The following is a 13,553-nucleotide window of genomic DNA, read 5'->3' on the forward strand; positions in this document are numbered from 1 at the left end:
ATTTTTATGGAACATTACAAAAAAGAGGAGTAAAAACAGTTGGGTTTTAATTTCCTGTTGAAGAAAATATGTTGAGAATTAAAAATGAATGACCAAGAATTTTCCTTTTTGCTTCTCTCGTTGCAGCAATTTGGCAAAATCTTGGATGTAGAAATCATCTTCAACGAGCGTGGTTCAAAGGTACATGGTGTTTGTTTTGTTTTTTTCTGCACACAAATCTAAATTCAAGGAACACATTTGGTTTAAAGCCTTACTGCTGGATTGACATAACTGATCAATTGATGCCTTGTTCATTGCTACATCCACATTAGACCTTTCTCAGTATAGCTTCTGCAAAGTTTGAAGACATGCCCTTGGGAGTTTGAACTTTGCATGTTGAACCAGATTCACAAAAGCAGAGGTACAAAGTATGCTCTATGTATATTTCAACACAGCTGAATAGTAAAGGCCAGCTACTGAGATAACCAACCTGCCTTGCCCTGCTTGGCTTCTTCTTTCTGGAAGCATTGGAGCATGAGTTTAAGGCATCAGTTTGTTAAGTTGACCACAAATTTAAAATCTAAGCTGTAATTTCTCTCCCAAATTTAATTTGAGGAGCACAATGACAAAGACAAAAATATAACACTGCATTTGGCTGTCCTCTATCATACATGATAAGCACAATACTTGTCCACTCACATTTTCATAAGTCAGGACAGAATTTCATGTCAACACAAGTATAGACAAAAATCCATTATTGAGGCCTCATGTTTTAATGTTACAGAAATGCTGAGCAACAGCACAAAAAGAAATGGGCAGTCAATGATACACATACATTATCGAGAGACAATGAGATTTTGATATTGATGAAAATGTTGTAGATTGATGTTCAAATTTAATTAAGTATATAAATAAAGTTGCTACTCTATTTCATTAACAAACCAGAGAGTCATGGCTGATCAATACTGGTATATTAAAATGTCCTCCTTACAACAACATCCCTGTTTTATACTGAGCTAGGCCATTGTTTATTCAGATGAAATTCAAGTCCGTAAGTTCCTTAGAGGTTTTTAGAGTGAGACTTCTTGCTTGTTTTTTGTGTTCTTAGGTTTGGCTGGTGTTTTTTGCTCCCTATTATTACTTAGTGTCTTTTTTTGTGTGTGATTGCTGATGCCGTGCCATAAAGTTAAGTTCATTTTCCATTCATTCTTTTGGTGAATTTAATTTCCTCTATAATTACTTCCTCATAGGAATCTATTTGTCGTACGGCCTTGCAATATGGGAATATTGCAGTGGATGATTTATGTCAGGCTACACTGTATGCAATTGTCATAAACCCCTGCTACAAAAGCAGACATTTATTATTGAGCCATGTTATTAACCCTTGAGGCTTGAAGGTAATGGGACAGAGTAGGTAATGAATGGGAAAAAACAGTGGAAGGCTTCAAGTCCAATAACTAACATTGGTGAACATGTCTTACAGATAGTATTGCAATTTGTTCAAGAAAGCAGTGTATATAGAGCTCTTGTAAGAGCGATACTAAGTTTCCAAAGAATTTGGAGGGTTGTGTCTCTTTTTTTTTCACCTTTCAAAATCAGAAAACCCAAGAGTAAAAATGTAATGGTTTTAATGGGATGTGGGATTTGTCTGCTCTACATAAGCCACTTTTATTAGCGCCACCTACAGTAGAAACCTTTACTACTTCCAGTATCAAGGAGCACACACAGTAAATAGCTAGCTACAATCTTTTGTGGGGTTACAGGTCTTGTGAATTAAATAGAATCCCACCACATAGGAGCTGGTCCTGGCTGCTGCTACATCAGTGTATAGGTTAACTTTGGCAGCTCTGTCCTGCGGCTGCAGCCTGAGTCTTATAGCATGCTATCATGTATGTAGCCCTGAAGTACATATTTAAGGCAGATTAGAATGGGTCCCATTTCAAAAGAAGTCAGCCAGAGACAGAGTATTCAACCGGCTCTCAAGGTTAAATCTCAGCAAGGAAAATCAGCCTTTACTGTCAAAGGATGAGAATCCTGCCTTTGTCTACCTCTGCCTAAGCAGTGCAGTATAAACAGGACTGAGCACATATCCATGTCTGTGTTGGAGTATGTACAATCTTTACATTGCAGCTGCACGTGTCATGCTAGAATAGAAAACAAAGCCCCTAAAGGGGCAGGTTTTGCAATGGGTCAGTTCCCTCTCTTCAGCGAATTTGATTTTTCTTTTCCAGACCAGTGTAATATTATTAACACTAGTGAAGTTGAAAATTAAAGCAGAGGCTGAAAATGTTGTTATCCATTGTGCTGCTATTGATGCAAGCCACAGTTCACTGTAATGTTGACTGCAATATGTACAAAATAATGTGCATGTTGTTCTTGCCTCTCTCCATCCTGCGTGCAGGGTTTTGGGTTCGTAACGTTCGAGCATAGCGTGGACGCCGACAGGGCCAGAGAGAAATTACACGGCACCGTGGTAGAAGGTCGTAAAATAGAGGTGCATGTTCTCAAATATTTCTCTGGACTTCTACTTTCTCCTTGTCCTCCTTTTCCTCTTTTTGTGTGTATGTGTGCTTTTGTATTTTTGTGTGTATGTTTGTGTGTGTGAGTGTTTGAAAGTCTAATGTCATATCCCATCTTGTCATCTTTCTTATGACATCAAACTGAGTCTCATCATTTCCCTTTCCTTGTGCAGTTTCATTAATCCAAACACAAATAAATGTGGACATATAACTACTCCAACATAATTGTAGATGAGAGATTTTGGTTGTTTTATTTTCTTTTATGTTTTGATTTTGTTCCTTTTTCCCATTTTACTTGATTTTATACTGTCAAGGAAATTGGCCTTACCAAAGTTTTAAAGGTGAAAATCCACTCTAGCCAGCCATTATAGAACATGATTGTGTTTACAAAGGTGCAAAACTGCTCTATATCAGAAAAGTTCAAAAGTAAACATGTTCTTATGTATGGTTAATAAAGAAAGTAAAATTTTCCCAGAAAAAAAAGTCCTCAAATCTTGTTATCCATGGACAGAGGAAGTACCTAGGAATTTAAAGACATCAGGAGAGTGAAATGCAAGGTTCACAACTAACCTGATTAAGTAGTATTACCTAGATGCTATTTCAGTGTCTTGTGTCCACTTACTGGAGTGCACACAAGATGCCGCCAACCTTGAAGCATAACTCTGTCCATCTGAGTTTCAGCATAAAGTTGTTAAATGTTTTAATCATGATGGTATAGATATCATGGTATAGATAACTTTCCATCAAACACCCAATAGAAACCACATCATCCCCATTCCAACTGTGGACCATACCTACACAGTCCACACAGGAGTCTGGACCATGTGGAATGTACTACATGGCAGGTTTCTGATGGTTGGGCAGAATTGACACTTAACAATAATAAGAGCTTATTTAGCCTGAGGGAATTTTTTGGACCACTTTTGGTTTTGCTCCCATCCATCACATTACAGGTGCAAATCTTCCATTGTTAATCCTTGATAGCAGGCAATGCCCACACCTGCTGTACCTACAGATATAAAATAATTTATTTCTGCAACTGGATCCTGACAAAAGCTATAGTACCCTGGCACCACAATAAGTCACATCCATCACTCAGTCCATTGATTCATCCACTTTCAATCACTTACCCAGTTTGTGGTGGCAACAGGCCAAGCGAGGTAGCCATGAGGTCCTTCTCCCTAGCTACGTTCTCCAGCTCTTTCTAGGGAACCCTGAAACATTTCCACAGCAGATGGGACATATAATCCCACCAGTGTGTTCTGGGTCTTCTCCCAGCTGGACTTCCTGCATCATCATCATCATTATCGTCAACCATTTTGAGGCCAGACAGTGGGCCTAGCCTGTACAGGGAACATGTTGACGTGAATTATGTTGACGTTGCAAAACTACTTCAGCCTTTCACAGTGTTACCATAAAGTGCAGATGAAATAAAATGCTCAGTTAGGCTCTGCGGCAATTTACTGTCAAGATCCAAAGAACTCTCAGGAGCAGTTGCCCTCTGGCACTTCATGCTCAGTATATATAGACTCATTGAAGAGCCAAAAGCTGACACCCGATTCAGCAGCAGGAGGCTTCCAGATGACAAAGGTACATACTTGATTCCAAGATTCGTCCAAGATAGATTACCTTTACCTTTCAAGTCTTCCTTTTAGTCCCACTCATGGCACCACTACATTTCTCCAATGTCATTCTGGCTCTCTACGTTAAGGCCTCCCAGCAACCCAGTGCTCCCATTACACTCTCATAATGGCAGCTTCCAGATTTTCCAGAAGCAGGACTGAGCACACCCTGGTGCTGACCACTGTATGATAAATCCCCCTCATCCTCTCATCACTGGACCAGCATTATCAGCTATCAGCTCCCTGATCTTTACCCTCTGTAGCAGAACCGACTGGAACACTTGTTTCCTATTTACAACATTAGTCCTTACACTGATCTCAAGCTGTTTGCAACTTGGAACAGCCAGACTACATCTCTACATTTTCCTACCATCTCAAGCTGCTTATACACTTCTGGAAAGTTATCACGGCTCAGTTCTTTTATCTTTCATCATGAAGGTCACAAGATAGAAATAAGAAATACTCTTCACTCATAGCAGAGTGTATGTGCACGTATGGCCATTGCAGTACCTTGGCAGATGATATTACTGCATTGGCCCCCTCTCTTTGTTGTTGGACTTATTCACATGAACGAGGGGACTGAATTTTAAATGCAGGGCTTAAGTCTGTCTAAATGCGGCCTTGCTTTGACCTGCAACTTGCCATGGCAGCTCTGCCTATCTAATTTGCATGTTGAGATCCAGTCACAGTGAGGGCACACTGAAAATAGCTAGTGTAAATGCACAGGCTTGTGATCATATGTCATTCCCCAGATAATGTATCCAAATAGAGACAGCATGTTCATCCCCCATTCTGTAGCCCCCTTCAGATTGGATTTATTCTTAGCATATTTGGGGTGATTTTAATATTGCTTGCACTGGTCAGTAATATTAATCCTGTCCAGACTGCATATGTGGGTAAATTTTAGGTTGGGTAGAGCAGTTTGTCTTTATATTCTTATTTTTCTTTAAGTTCAGAATGGAGGAAACATGCTAACACCAACATATAAGGCTACGGAGGAACAAATCAAGACCCCATAAAACCTTATCAAATGGATTGTTGTAGTATCAGCTACAGGTTTTCTCATTTGAGCCATGTCTTTAACCAATACTTGTTTATATTTTGTCAAATTGTCAAGATTAAAATTATGCAAAATTACCTATTAGCAACTGCTGTTGCAGTGTACTCATGGATGTATACACAACCACTGGATTGGAAAATTTAAATGTGATGATTCTCTGGCATGTTCTGTGGCATCTTTTTTCCAGTGACTGCTAAATAGATTTATGGATGGTAATCTGCCAACGACACTGTAGATAATCATATCTAAGTTACTCTAAATTATATCAATATGTGTGTCATGTCTCTGGGATCAATTTCAAAGAGTTACGATTGTGAGAATCAGCACAGTTTTTTTCTGGGATTTCTGCTGTTTATTAGTCACAGTGGAAATAGACAGGAAAGAGAGGGGGGGGTGACATGCATTAAAGGGCCAGACCAGATTCGATCCCCAGCTGCTGCGATAAGGCGGTAAGGATTCAGGCTTGACACACAGCATAATCTTAACCAGGTGAGCTACCAGTGGAGCCCACATTATTATTTTTGACTTAGATTTGCCTCGCTAAAATTTAAAATCCTTTCTGGAACTGTAGTTAAATTTCCAGAGACCACAGGGAATATTTTCCTTCATTTCTCCACGTAATGTTAATCCTGTTCAAATGAGGCTTCAGCCAAACTATCAGTGCAAGAGCCACTGTTTGAAAGTGAAACAGGGAGAAGCTTTCCAGACTGTTTTTTTCCTCAGCCGCCACACTAGGAATCTTTAAAACCTTAAAGCCAACTGAATTGATAACAGCCTTAGTGCCCTTACATTTATATTTACCCTGACAAAAGGGACTTTTATTAATGAAGTTCAATTATTATTTCTAATCTAATTTCTAATCTAGTAAATCTTGGACTCTAAAGGTCTTGACTTTTGGCAACCTTCTTCCATCTGCCCAGCTCTCTGCAATACACTAAACAACGTTTATATTTTATCTTAACCTTTGCTTTTCCCTATTAAAATATTACCATGATCTGACAACTGCAGGGTTTTGCTCAATGTCATGTAGTGAGGTGTCAGGGTGACAATAACCACAGAAAAGTGCTAAAGCAATGGCCAAGGTAGCATCAAAGCTTTATAAGATAAATAATAAAATTATTTTAGAGTACATCCATTTACATATTTTTTGTGTTTCATTACAGATCAGTGAAACTATGTTAGGCTATCTGAAGGCACTGTGTGCCTTCAGCGTGTCTTTTGGTTCTATAGGAATCTGAGAGTTCATCCAGAGTGTAGGTATCTCCAAAGTGAAGTAAATGAGATGCTTTTGTCCAAATCAATCAGTATGATGGATAATGACAGCTTGTATGAATAAAATGGTCAGAGTTATGCTTTAAGAAACTAGCTAACTGCTTGTATAGAGAGAGCTGAAAGAGAGAGTTTGTGCAGTGGAATGATTGCAAAGTTTTCTTGGCCACCTGAGTAAGATGCTGCTTATTCCTTTCTCATCCCCTCCTCCCCCACCATCCTTCCAATGGTAGCTTGTTTAGGGCCCCATCCAACACAGTTACAACGGTAACAGTACACAAACAAGTGGGAGGGGCCAAAAGGTTTGGGAATGGTAAGTGTGGGCGAGCAAGCCATTCTGCCAGCATTTCCTCTCACTCTTCCTCTCTCTTTGGAACGTTTGCAACGCTAAAACTTACGTGACATTTCTTTTTGAATTGTGGTTGAGTTGATGCTATATATTGACATACATATTTTCTTGCGTGTCGGCGTGAGTGTCCATTCACTGTTCTCCTGAAGCTGCGTGTGCGAGCGATAGTGACTGAGATATGAATTCGTTTGCACATCTGAGATTGTTGGAAACCCATTTATGTATTTATTTATTTATTTATTGTTTTATTTTATTTCGGAGGACAATGCACCCTTATTTTACCCTATTAGCTGTTGTTTGAATTTGGAATGATTTGATTGGTTGATTGATTGATTTCTTCAGTACATCTGTTTTCTTTGTTTGTTTTTTGACCTTAAGGTTTATTCTTGCAATGGATTTGAGAGGCTGTTGTCTGAGTGTGAATGCTTTGTGTTGCTTTTGTCACAACATGTTTTAAGGTTGACTGGATGTTGCATAATGCTCCCAACATATTCTCCTCTCCCCTTACCCCACTGACATTTTCTGTTTTTACTTCCTCCTGTTCCTCACCACTGCATGCATTTGTACATTGACAAAACATAATTTTGCCAAGTGCATCTGTTGTTTCTTTACTTTTGTCTGTATGTTATTGAAATGTCACTAGAACTGGGGAGAGCATGCTGGAAAACGTCATATAATAGAAAATATGCAAATGAGAAAGGAAACTGATTTGTTTTGGATGTGTTTTTAAGTGTTTATGAATGCAATTTTGAGAACACATAAGTGACATGGGTGTTTGCCATGACACAGTGTACTGCTTTCTTTGTTTACAACATTGGGAAACTTTGCATGCAGATTTACTCTAACAAGTACAGCACTCTCACTGACATATGCATATCATAACTTATGGAGCTCTCTCTTTACCTGCTGTAGGTCAACAATGCAACAGCCCGAGTAATGACAAATAAGAAGACTGTCAACCCATATGCAAATGGTAAGTCAGAGTTTACAGTGCCTATAAAAAGTATTCAACCCCCTCAGAGGATTCTATGCTTTATTATTTCACAGCATTGAAAGTGCATTCAAAGTGGATTTAATGTTGCTGCTTTGACACTGATCAACAGAAAAAGACACTTTAATCTTAAAGATCTCTACAAAGTGATCTATACTGATTAAGTCTAGATTACAAAATACATGTCTAAATGAATACTCACCCCCCCTTAAGTGACTGAACCTTCAGGCTAGGGAATTCTGGTATGACACCAACTTCCAAGGTGCATGGATAAGGTAAAATGATTGATATATTTATAAAACATAAATTTTCCATGTTTCACTGATCATGTCAGTATGGTTTTGTCCCATTTGAAAATGTTTGTGGTAACTAATCTCAACTGGTTAGTTAGCAAGCAGGTACTGTCACATTTTCAGTTACTTGTCCACAAACATTTGGCTTACTTTTTAGTGTGAGAGGATGTATATGTTTTGCTGACAACAGTCTTTCTTCACAGTTACTTCCTCTTCTTTTAAGCAAACATGCATTTTATATTTGGAATGAAGGCATTTATAAGAATTACTAATAATTACTGACCACAAACTGAGAAGTTTTCAGTTTGGTGCAGAAAAGGGTGGATATGAATGTGTCCAAAATATCTCTGTAGTGTATCCAAAGCTCTCTGTTGCTGCCCATTTGCCAGTGACTTAAAAAGTATTTACATCATCTGCCTGGTGTGGCTTAAATTCAGTTCTCAGTTATCTAGCCCTCTGGTCTCCTCTGGTCAGAAATTATGTGGGATTGTGCATAGCAGGGCATCACAAAACTATTTCATTTTATAATTAATAATAATAATATTATTTTATTAAAATCAAATAAATGTTCTTCTTTATATTGTCTATAATATAGACAAAATAAACACTAACAAAGATAATAGAGACAATACATACAATTTATATTGTCTACAAATATAAATAACCACAGTGAAACACTGTGGCCTGTTCTGTGTCTTTGTCTTCCTCATTATCTGTTTCTTTGTCTTGCTGTCTGTCTTGTTTCAGGCTGGAAGTTAAATCCAGTGGTCAGCGCTGTCTACAGCCCAGAATTCTATGCAGGTAAGAGGACATGCCCTTCTCCATCTGTCACCATCTCCTTTGTTGTTATCTTCCTCCTCCTCATTCTTTGTTTTGTTCTTCACTTTTTTCAACATCTTCATTTTGTCCTTCTCCTCAACACCCTCCCCCCTTTTGTTTTAACCTTTGTCACCTCTTCCTCCTCAGCTTTCATTCAAAGCAACATGCAAACAGGCACAGTCTGTTTATAGCCTGAGAACTATGCTGAATCAAACAAATGTAACAACAGACTGTCATATCTCCTGCAAAACAAACATAAATTCTGCAATGCCTCAATGCAGCAGTCTATCTGCAATCTTGGCCATCCCTGCATTCACCTCCTCCAGCCTTTAACCACCACCCAGCCCCCACCCTGTCATTAACCATGCCCATTAAGGTGAAAAATACCTGTATTTTGTGATAAGAGGAACAAAGACAGATAAAAGAGTGTGGCAAAGGAGAGGAGGAGTGAAGGAACGTAAAGGACAAGAGAGAAGAAAATCTAATTGTCCATTTCTGCAAGGACGATAGTTCTGCAAGTAACTGCAAGTTATGAAATATATTTTGTAAATTAAAATCAATATTTTCAATTTCTCCAGACAGTCGTTTGCCTAATTCACCCCCACGTTCTTTTAATTACAAAATGACTTTATATTGATTTACCTTTGTCTCACCTTTCAAGTACCCAAAATGCTATTGGGGCGTGCGGAAGTGTGTGTGTGTGTAGTGTGTGTTTTGTGTGTATGTACACATGTACAAAGAGTGTACATGCTTGTCAAGCTTTTTCTGCATTGGTATTTTGTGCTATCTTGCTATTAATAGGCTAATACAGCTATTCAGGATAGATGCCAGGATTCCTGCTCCTGTGGTTAATTGGTTCAGATGTCTTGATAGAAGAGCAGATTAAGACCAAGTTTACATTAAGTTAGTTAAATTGTGTTTTCATTTATAAACAATTTGCATCCACATTAGCATTTCCAGGTTAGTTTAGTAGAGAAATCTGGCCACAGTAAAACACTGAACAACAACAACAAAAAAACAGCTAAATCTTCGCTTCGTGCCTGCTGTTGAGTTGGCAAACAACAAGACTACATCACAACTTCTGTAGAGTGATGGTCGTGACATCATGTGATAAAATTAATGTGAATGCATACTGTGACATCTGTATCATTGGTTATGTGAACATTTAAAGTGAATGATTACCAAAATATTGAATTGAATTTAACTGAATTGAAAAAAAAAAGTCAGAGGACAGAAGGCTGTCCTCTTTGCTGTTACACAGCCCCTGCCTGTAACCAGGCAAGACACACAGCTAGTTAAGCTGGATTTATCAAAGCAATGGCTGAACACAGTGTTTATACACCAATCAGGCATAACATTATGACCAATGACAGGTGAAGTGAATAACACTGATTATCTCTTCATCATGGCACCTGTTAGTGGATGGGATATATTAGGCTGCAGGTGTACAGTTTTGTCCTCAAAGTTGACGTGTTAGAAGCAGGAAAATGGGCAAGCGTAAGGATTTGAGCGAGTTTGACAAGGGCCAAACTGTGATGGCTAGACGACTGGGTCAGAGCATCTCCAAAATTGCAGCTCGCTGATGAAGAAGTTAATGCTGGTTCTTATGGAAAGCTGTCAGGATACACAGTGCATCGCAGTTTGTTGCATATGGGGCTGCATAGCCGCAGACCAGTCAGGGTGCCCATGCTGATGCACCAATGGGGCAATGGGCGCCAACAATGGGCACATGAGCATCAGAACTAGAGCACAGAGCAATGGAAGAAGGTAGCCTGGTCTGATGAATCACATTTTCTTTTACATCACGTGGATGGCCGGGTGCATGTGCTTCACTTCAATTGGTAACAGATAAGACCAGGATGTAGAAAGCTAGCCGGTGGAGGCAGTGTGATGTTTTGGGCAATGTTCTGCTTGGAAATCTTGGGCCCTGCCATCCATGTGGTTGTTACTTTGACACATACCACCTACCTAAACATTGTTGTAGACCATGTACACCCTTTCATGGAAACGGTATTCCCTGATGGCTGTGGCCTCTTTCAGCAGGATAATGCGCTGTGCCACAAAGCAGCAGGAATGGTTTGAGGAGCACAACAACAAGTCTGAGGTGTTGACTTGGCCTCCAAATTCCCAAGAGAGGTTTTGAGTCCCAAGTGTCTTAGTTTCTGTGTTAGCTGCTGGGGTATGATTGTGTTGAATGCTGAACTGAAGTCTAGGAATAGCATCCTCACATATGAATTTTTGGAGTCCAGGTGGGTGAGGGCTGGGTGGAGAGCAGCAGAGATTGAGTTTTCTGTGAACCTGTTTGTCCTGTAAGCGAACTGGAATGGGTCGTGGTAGGGAGGGAGGATGGCTTTGTTGTTCTGCATGACCAAGTTCTCAAAGCACTGATGGGGGTTAGGGCCATGGGTCTATAGTCATTGTAGCTGGATGGGTGGGAATTTTTTGGAATTGGCATTATTGTGGTGGCTTTGAAACACGTTGGGACAACAGCCTGGCTCAGGGAGATGTTTAAGATGTTCATCAGGACATCCTTGAGCTCATCAGCACAGTCCTTTAGGACGCGACCAGGTATGTTGTCTTGTTCCAGCTGCCTTACGCGTGTTGATCTTGTAGAGTGACCCCTTAACGCTGGCTGGAGACAGACATACAGCCTCCTCATCCCCGTTCTGTGCCGGTGTGTTGTTTTGTGTTTCAAAGCGGCCAAAGAAGTCGTTGAAGTCAGGAGCCTGTAAACCTCTCCTGTCAGCCATGTTTCTGGTTGGCATGAACAGTGATGGTTGTCATGTGAGTGACATCATCTATGCATTTTGTGATGTATGCAGTAACAGTCTCTGTATACTCCTCTATGTCTGTGTGGTCATTATAAGGCTGCATGTTTGAAGATGTCCCACTCTGTGGTGTTGAAACAGTCTTTCAGAGCATAGCAGGCCCCCTCTGGCCACACACGTACCTACTTTTTAGTTGGTCTGATGGCTCTCACCCTAGGTCTGTATGCCGGTCTCAGCATGATGGTACTGTGGTCTGAGAGTCCTAAGTGGGGGAGGGGGGAGGCCTTGTATGCTTCTTTGCAGTTTGTGTACACTAAATCCAGTTTGTTGTCTCCCATTTTTGGAAAATCTACGTGTTGATATAGTTTGAGCAATAAAACCTTTAAATCTACATGGTGTTGTTCATGTGGTGATGATGTGGAGGTGATGTTGTTCACTGATGACCTGGTAGAGTTCGTTGAGTGCCTCGCTCCTATCGCTGGTAGCGCAGGGAGGGATGTAAACAGCGACAAGTAAGATGGCCGTAATCTCCCTCGGTAGATAAAAAGGTCGGCACTTAATGATACTAAACTCCGCCGGAGGAGAACAGTGTTTGTGAACGACAGCAGCATCTTGGCACCAAGCGTCGCTGATGTAAATACACACTCCCCTGCCCCGAGTCTTATTTCCTTCCACGAAGACTTGGGCTAGCGGCTAGCTTAGCCTGGATGCCTCCGCGTTTTCCTCACTTCTGCTTTCTCTCACACTGCTTTCGGGCATCCTCTCTGGGTGGGATGCGGCAGGCAAGTCTGGTCTTGTAGCAGTCTTGCGGAGGAGTCCTAGGCTGAACTGAACTGAACATCTTGGTGCAGCACACCTTCAGGGGTCTAGTTGAGTCCATGCCTCAACAGGTCAGGGCTGGTCATAATGTTATGCATGGTTGGTGTATTCCTTCATTTACTCTGTGATACAAAGTGACAGTGAGATGCACACATTTTTAGAACTTCAGAAATTTAGGTAGACTAGACATTATATAACCGTATTGTGTTAATAATAATAATAATAATAATAATAATAATAATAATAATAATAATAATGCATTTTATTTATAAGTGCCTTTCTTGACACTCAAGGTCACCTTACATTATAAAAACAGACACAATAAAACAACAATAAAAGACAATGCAATTTAAAATAGACGATAGACAATGCAGTTGTGGTCATAGGGAGTAAGCTACTCTGAACAGATGGGTTTTGAGTTTAGATAGTGCTGTCAAGAGATTAAAAAAATTAAGAGATTAATTAATTATGATCTGTAATTAATTGATCTAATTAATCTCTTTTTAAATCTCACCTAAAAATTGCTGAGAAAAGCCCTCAACTTGAGGTATTTTTCATTTAAATTCATTATTACATTATTGTGGTGGATCTAAAGATTGATATAAAACAAAAAAATGACTTTATAAAGTCATTTATTGTTTTTAAACACATTTGAACAGATGCATCCATTTACATTCTGCTGTGTTATTTTGTCAAACTCTAAATAATTAGGAAATACAAATAAAATAAAACATCACGTCCTTATGAGGTGCCATAAGTTAACATAAGAAAAAACAGTAACAACAGTTTTCTGAGTAATACAACACTAAACTTGTTGCTTTTCCTCTGCCTCAGATAATAAAAAATAAATAAAACAGACCCATCAATCACAGTGCTGTAAGTTAGCACATCAAAAATAACATAGTTCATCACAAAGTGCTGAAATAACATCAAGCAATCACTTCTAGTAGGCTACAGAGGACATAACAGCTATGCTGACCTCGTGCCTCTTATTTCTCCTTCTTCAGCCAGTCACTGAGACAGACCAGCTTGGTCACATTTTCTGGGAGCAAGGCTGCCCTTTTC

General features: G+C 39.6%; 1 protein-coding gene across 1 annotated transcript in view; it reads left to right on the forward strand.

The window, feature by feature from the left end:
- rbfox1 (RNA binding fox-1 homolog 1) overlaps nucleotides 1–13,553 on the forward strand; it is a 64,383-nt gene that overhangs the window by 15,422 nt on the left and 35,408 nt on the right. Inside the window, exons 4-7 of the mRNA XM_041063284.1 lie at nucleotides 127–180; nucleotides 2,381–2,473; nucleotides 7,711–7,771; nucleotides 8,830–8,883. Of these exons, the coding sequence (XP_040919218.1) occupies nucleotides 127–180; nucleotides 2,381–2,473; nucleotides 7,711–7,771; nucleotides 8,830–8,883 (262 nt within the window). The remainder of the gene's footprint in view (nucleotides 1–126; nucleotides 181–2,380; nucleotides 2,474–7,710; nucleotides 7,772–8,829; nucleotides 8,884–13,553) is intronic.

The sequence above is a fragment of the Toxotes jaculatrix genome, chromosome 18, assembly GCF_017976425.1.
Source record: "Toxotes jaculatrix isolate fToxJac2 chromosome 18, fToxJac2.pri, whole genome shotgun sequence".
NCBI classification, from domain to species: Eukaryota; Metazoa; Chordata; class Actinopteri; family Toxotidae; genus Toxotes; species Toxotes jaculatrix.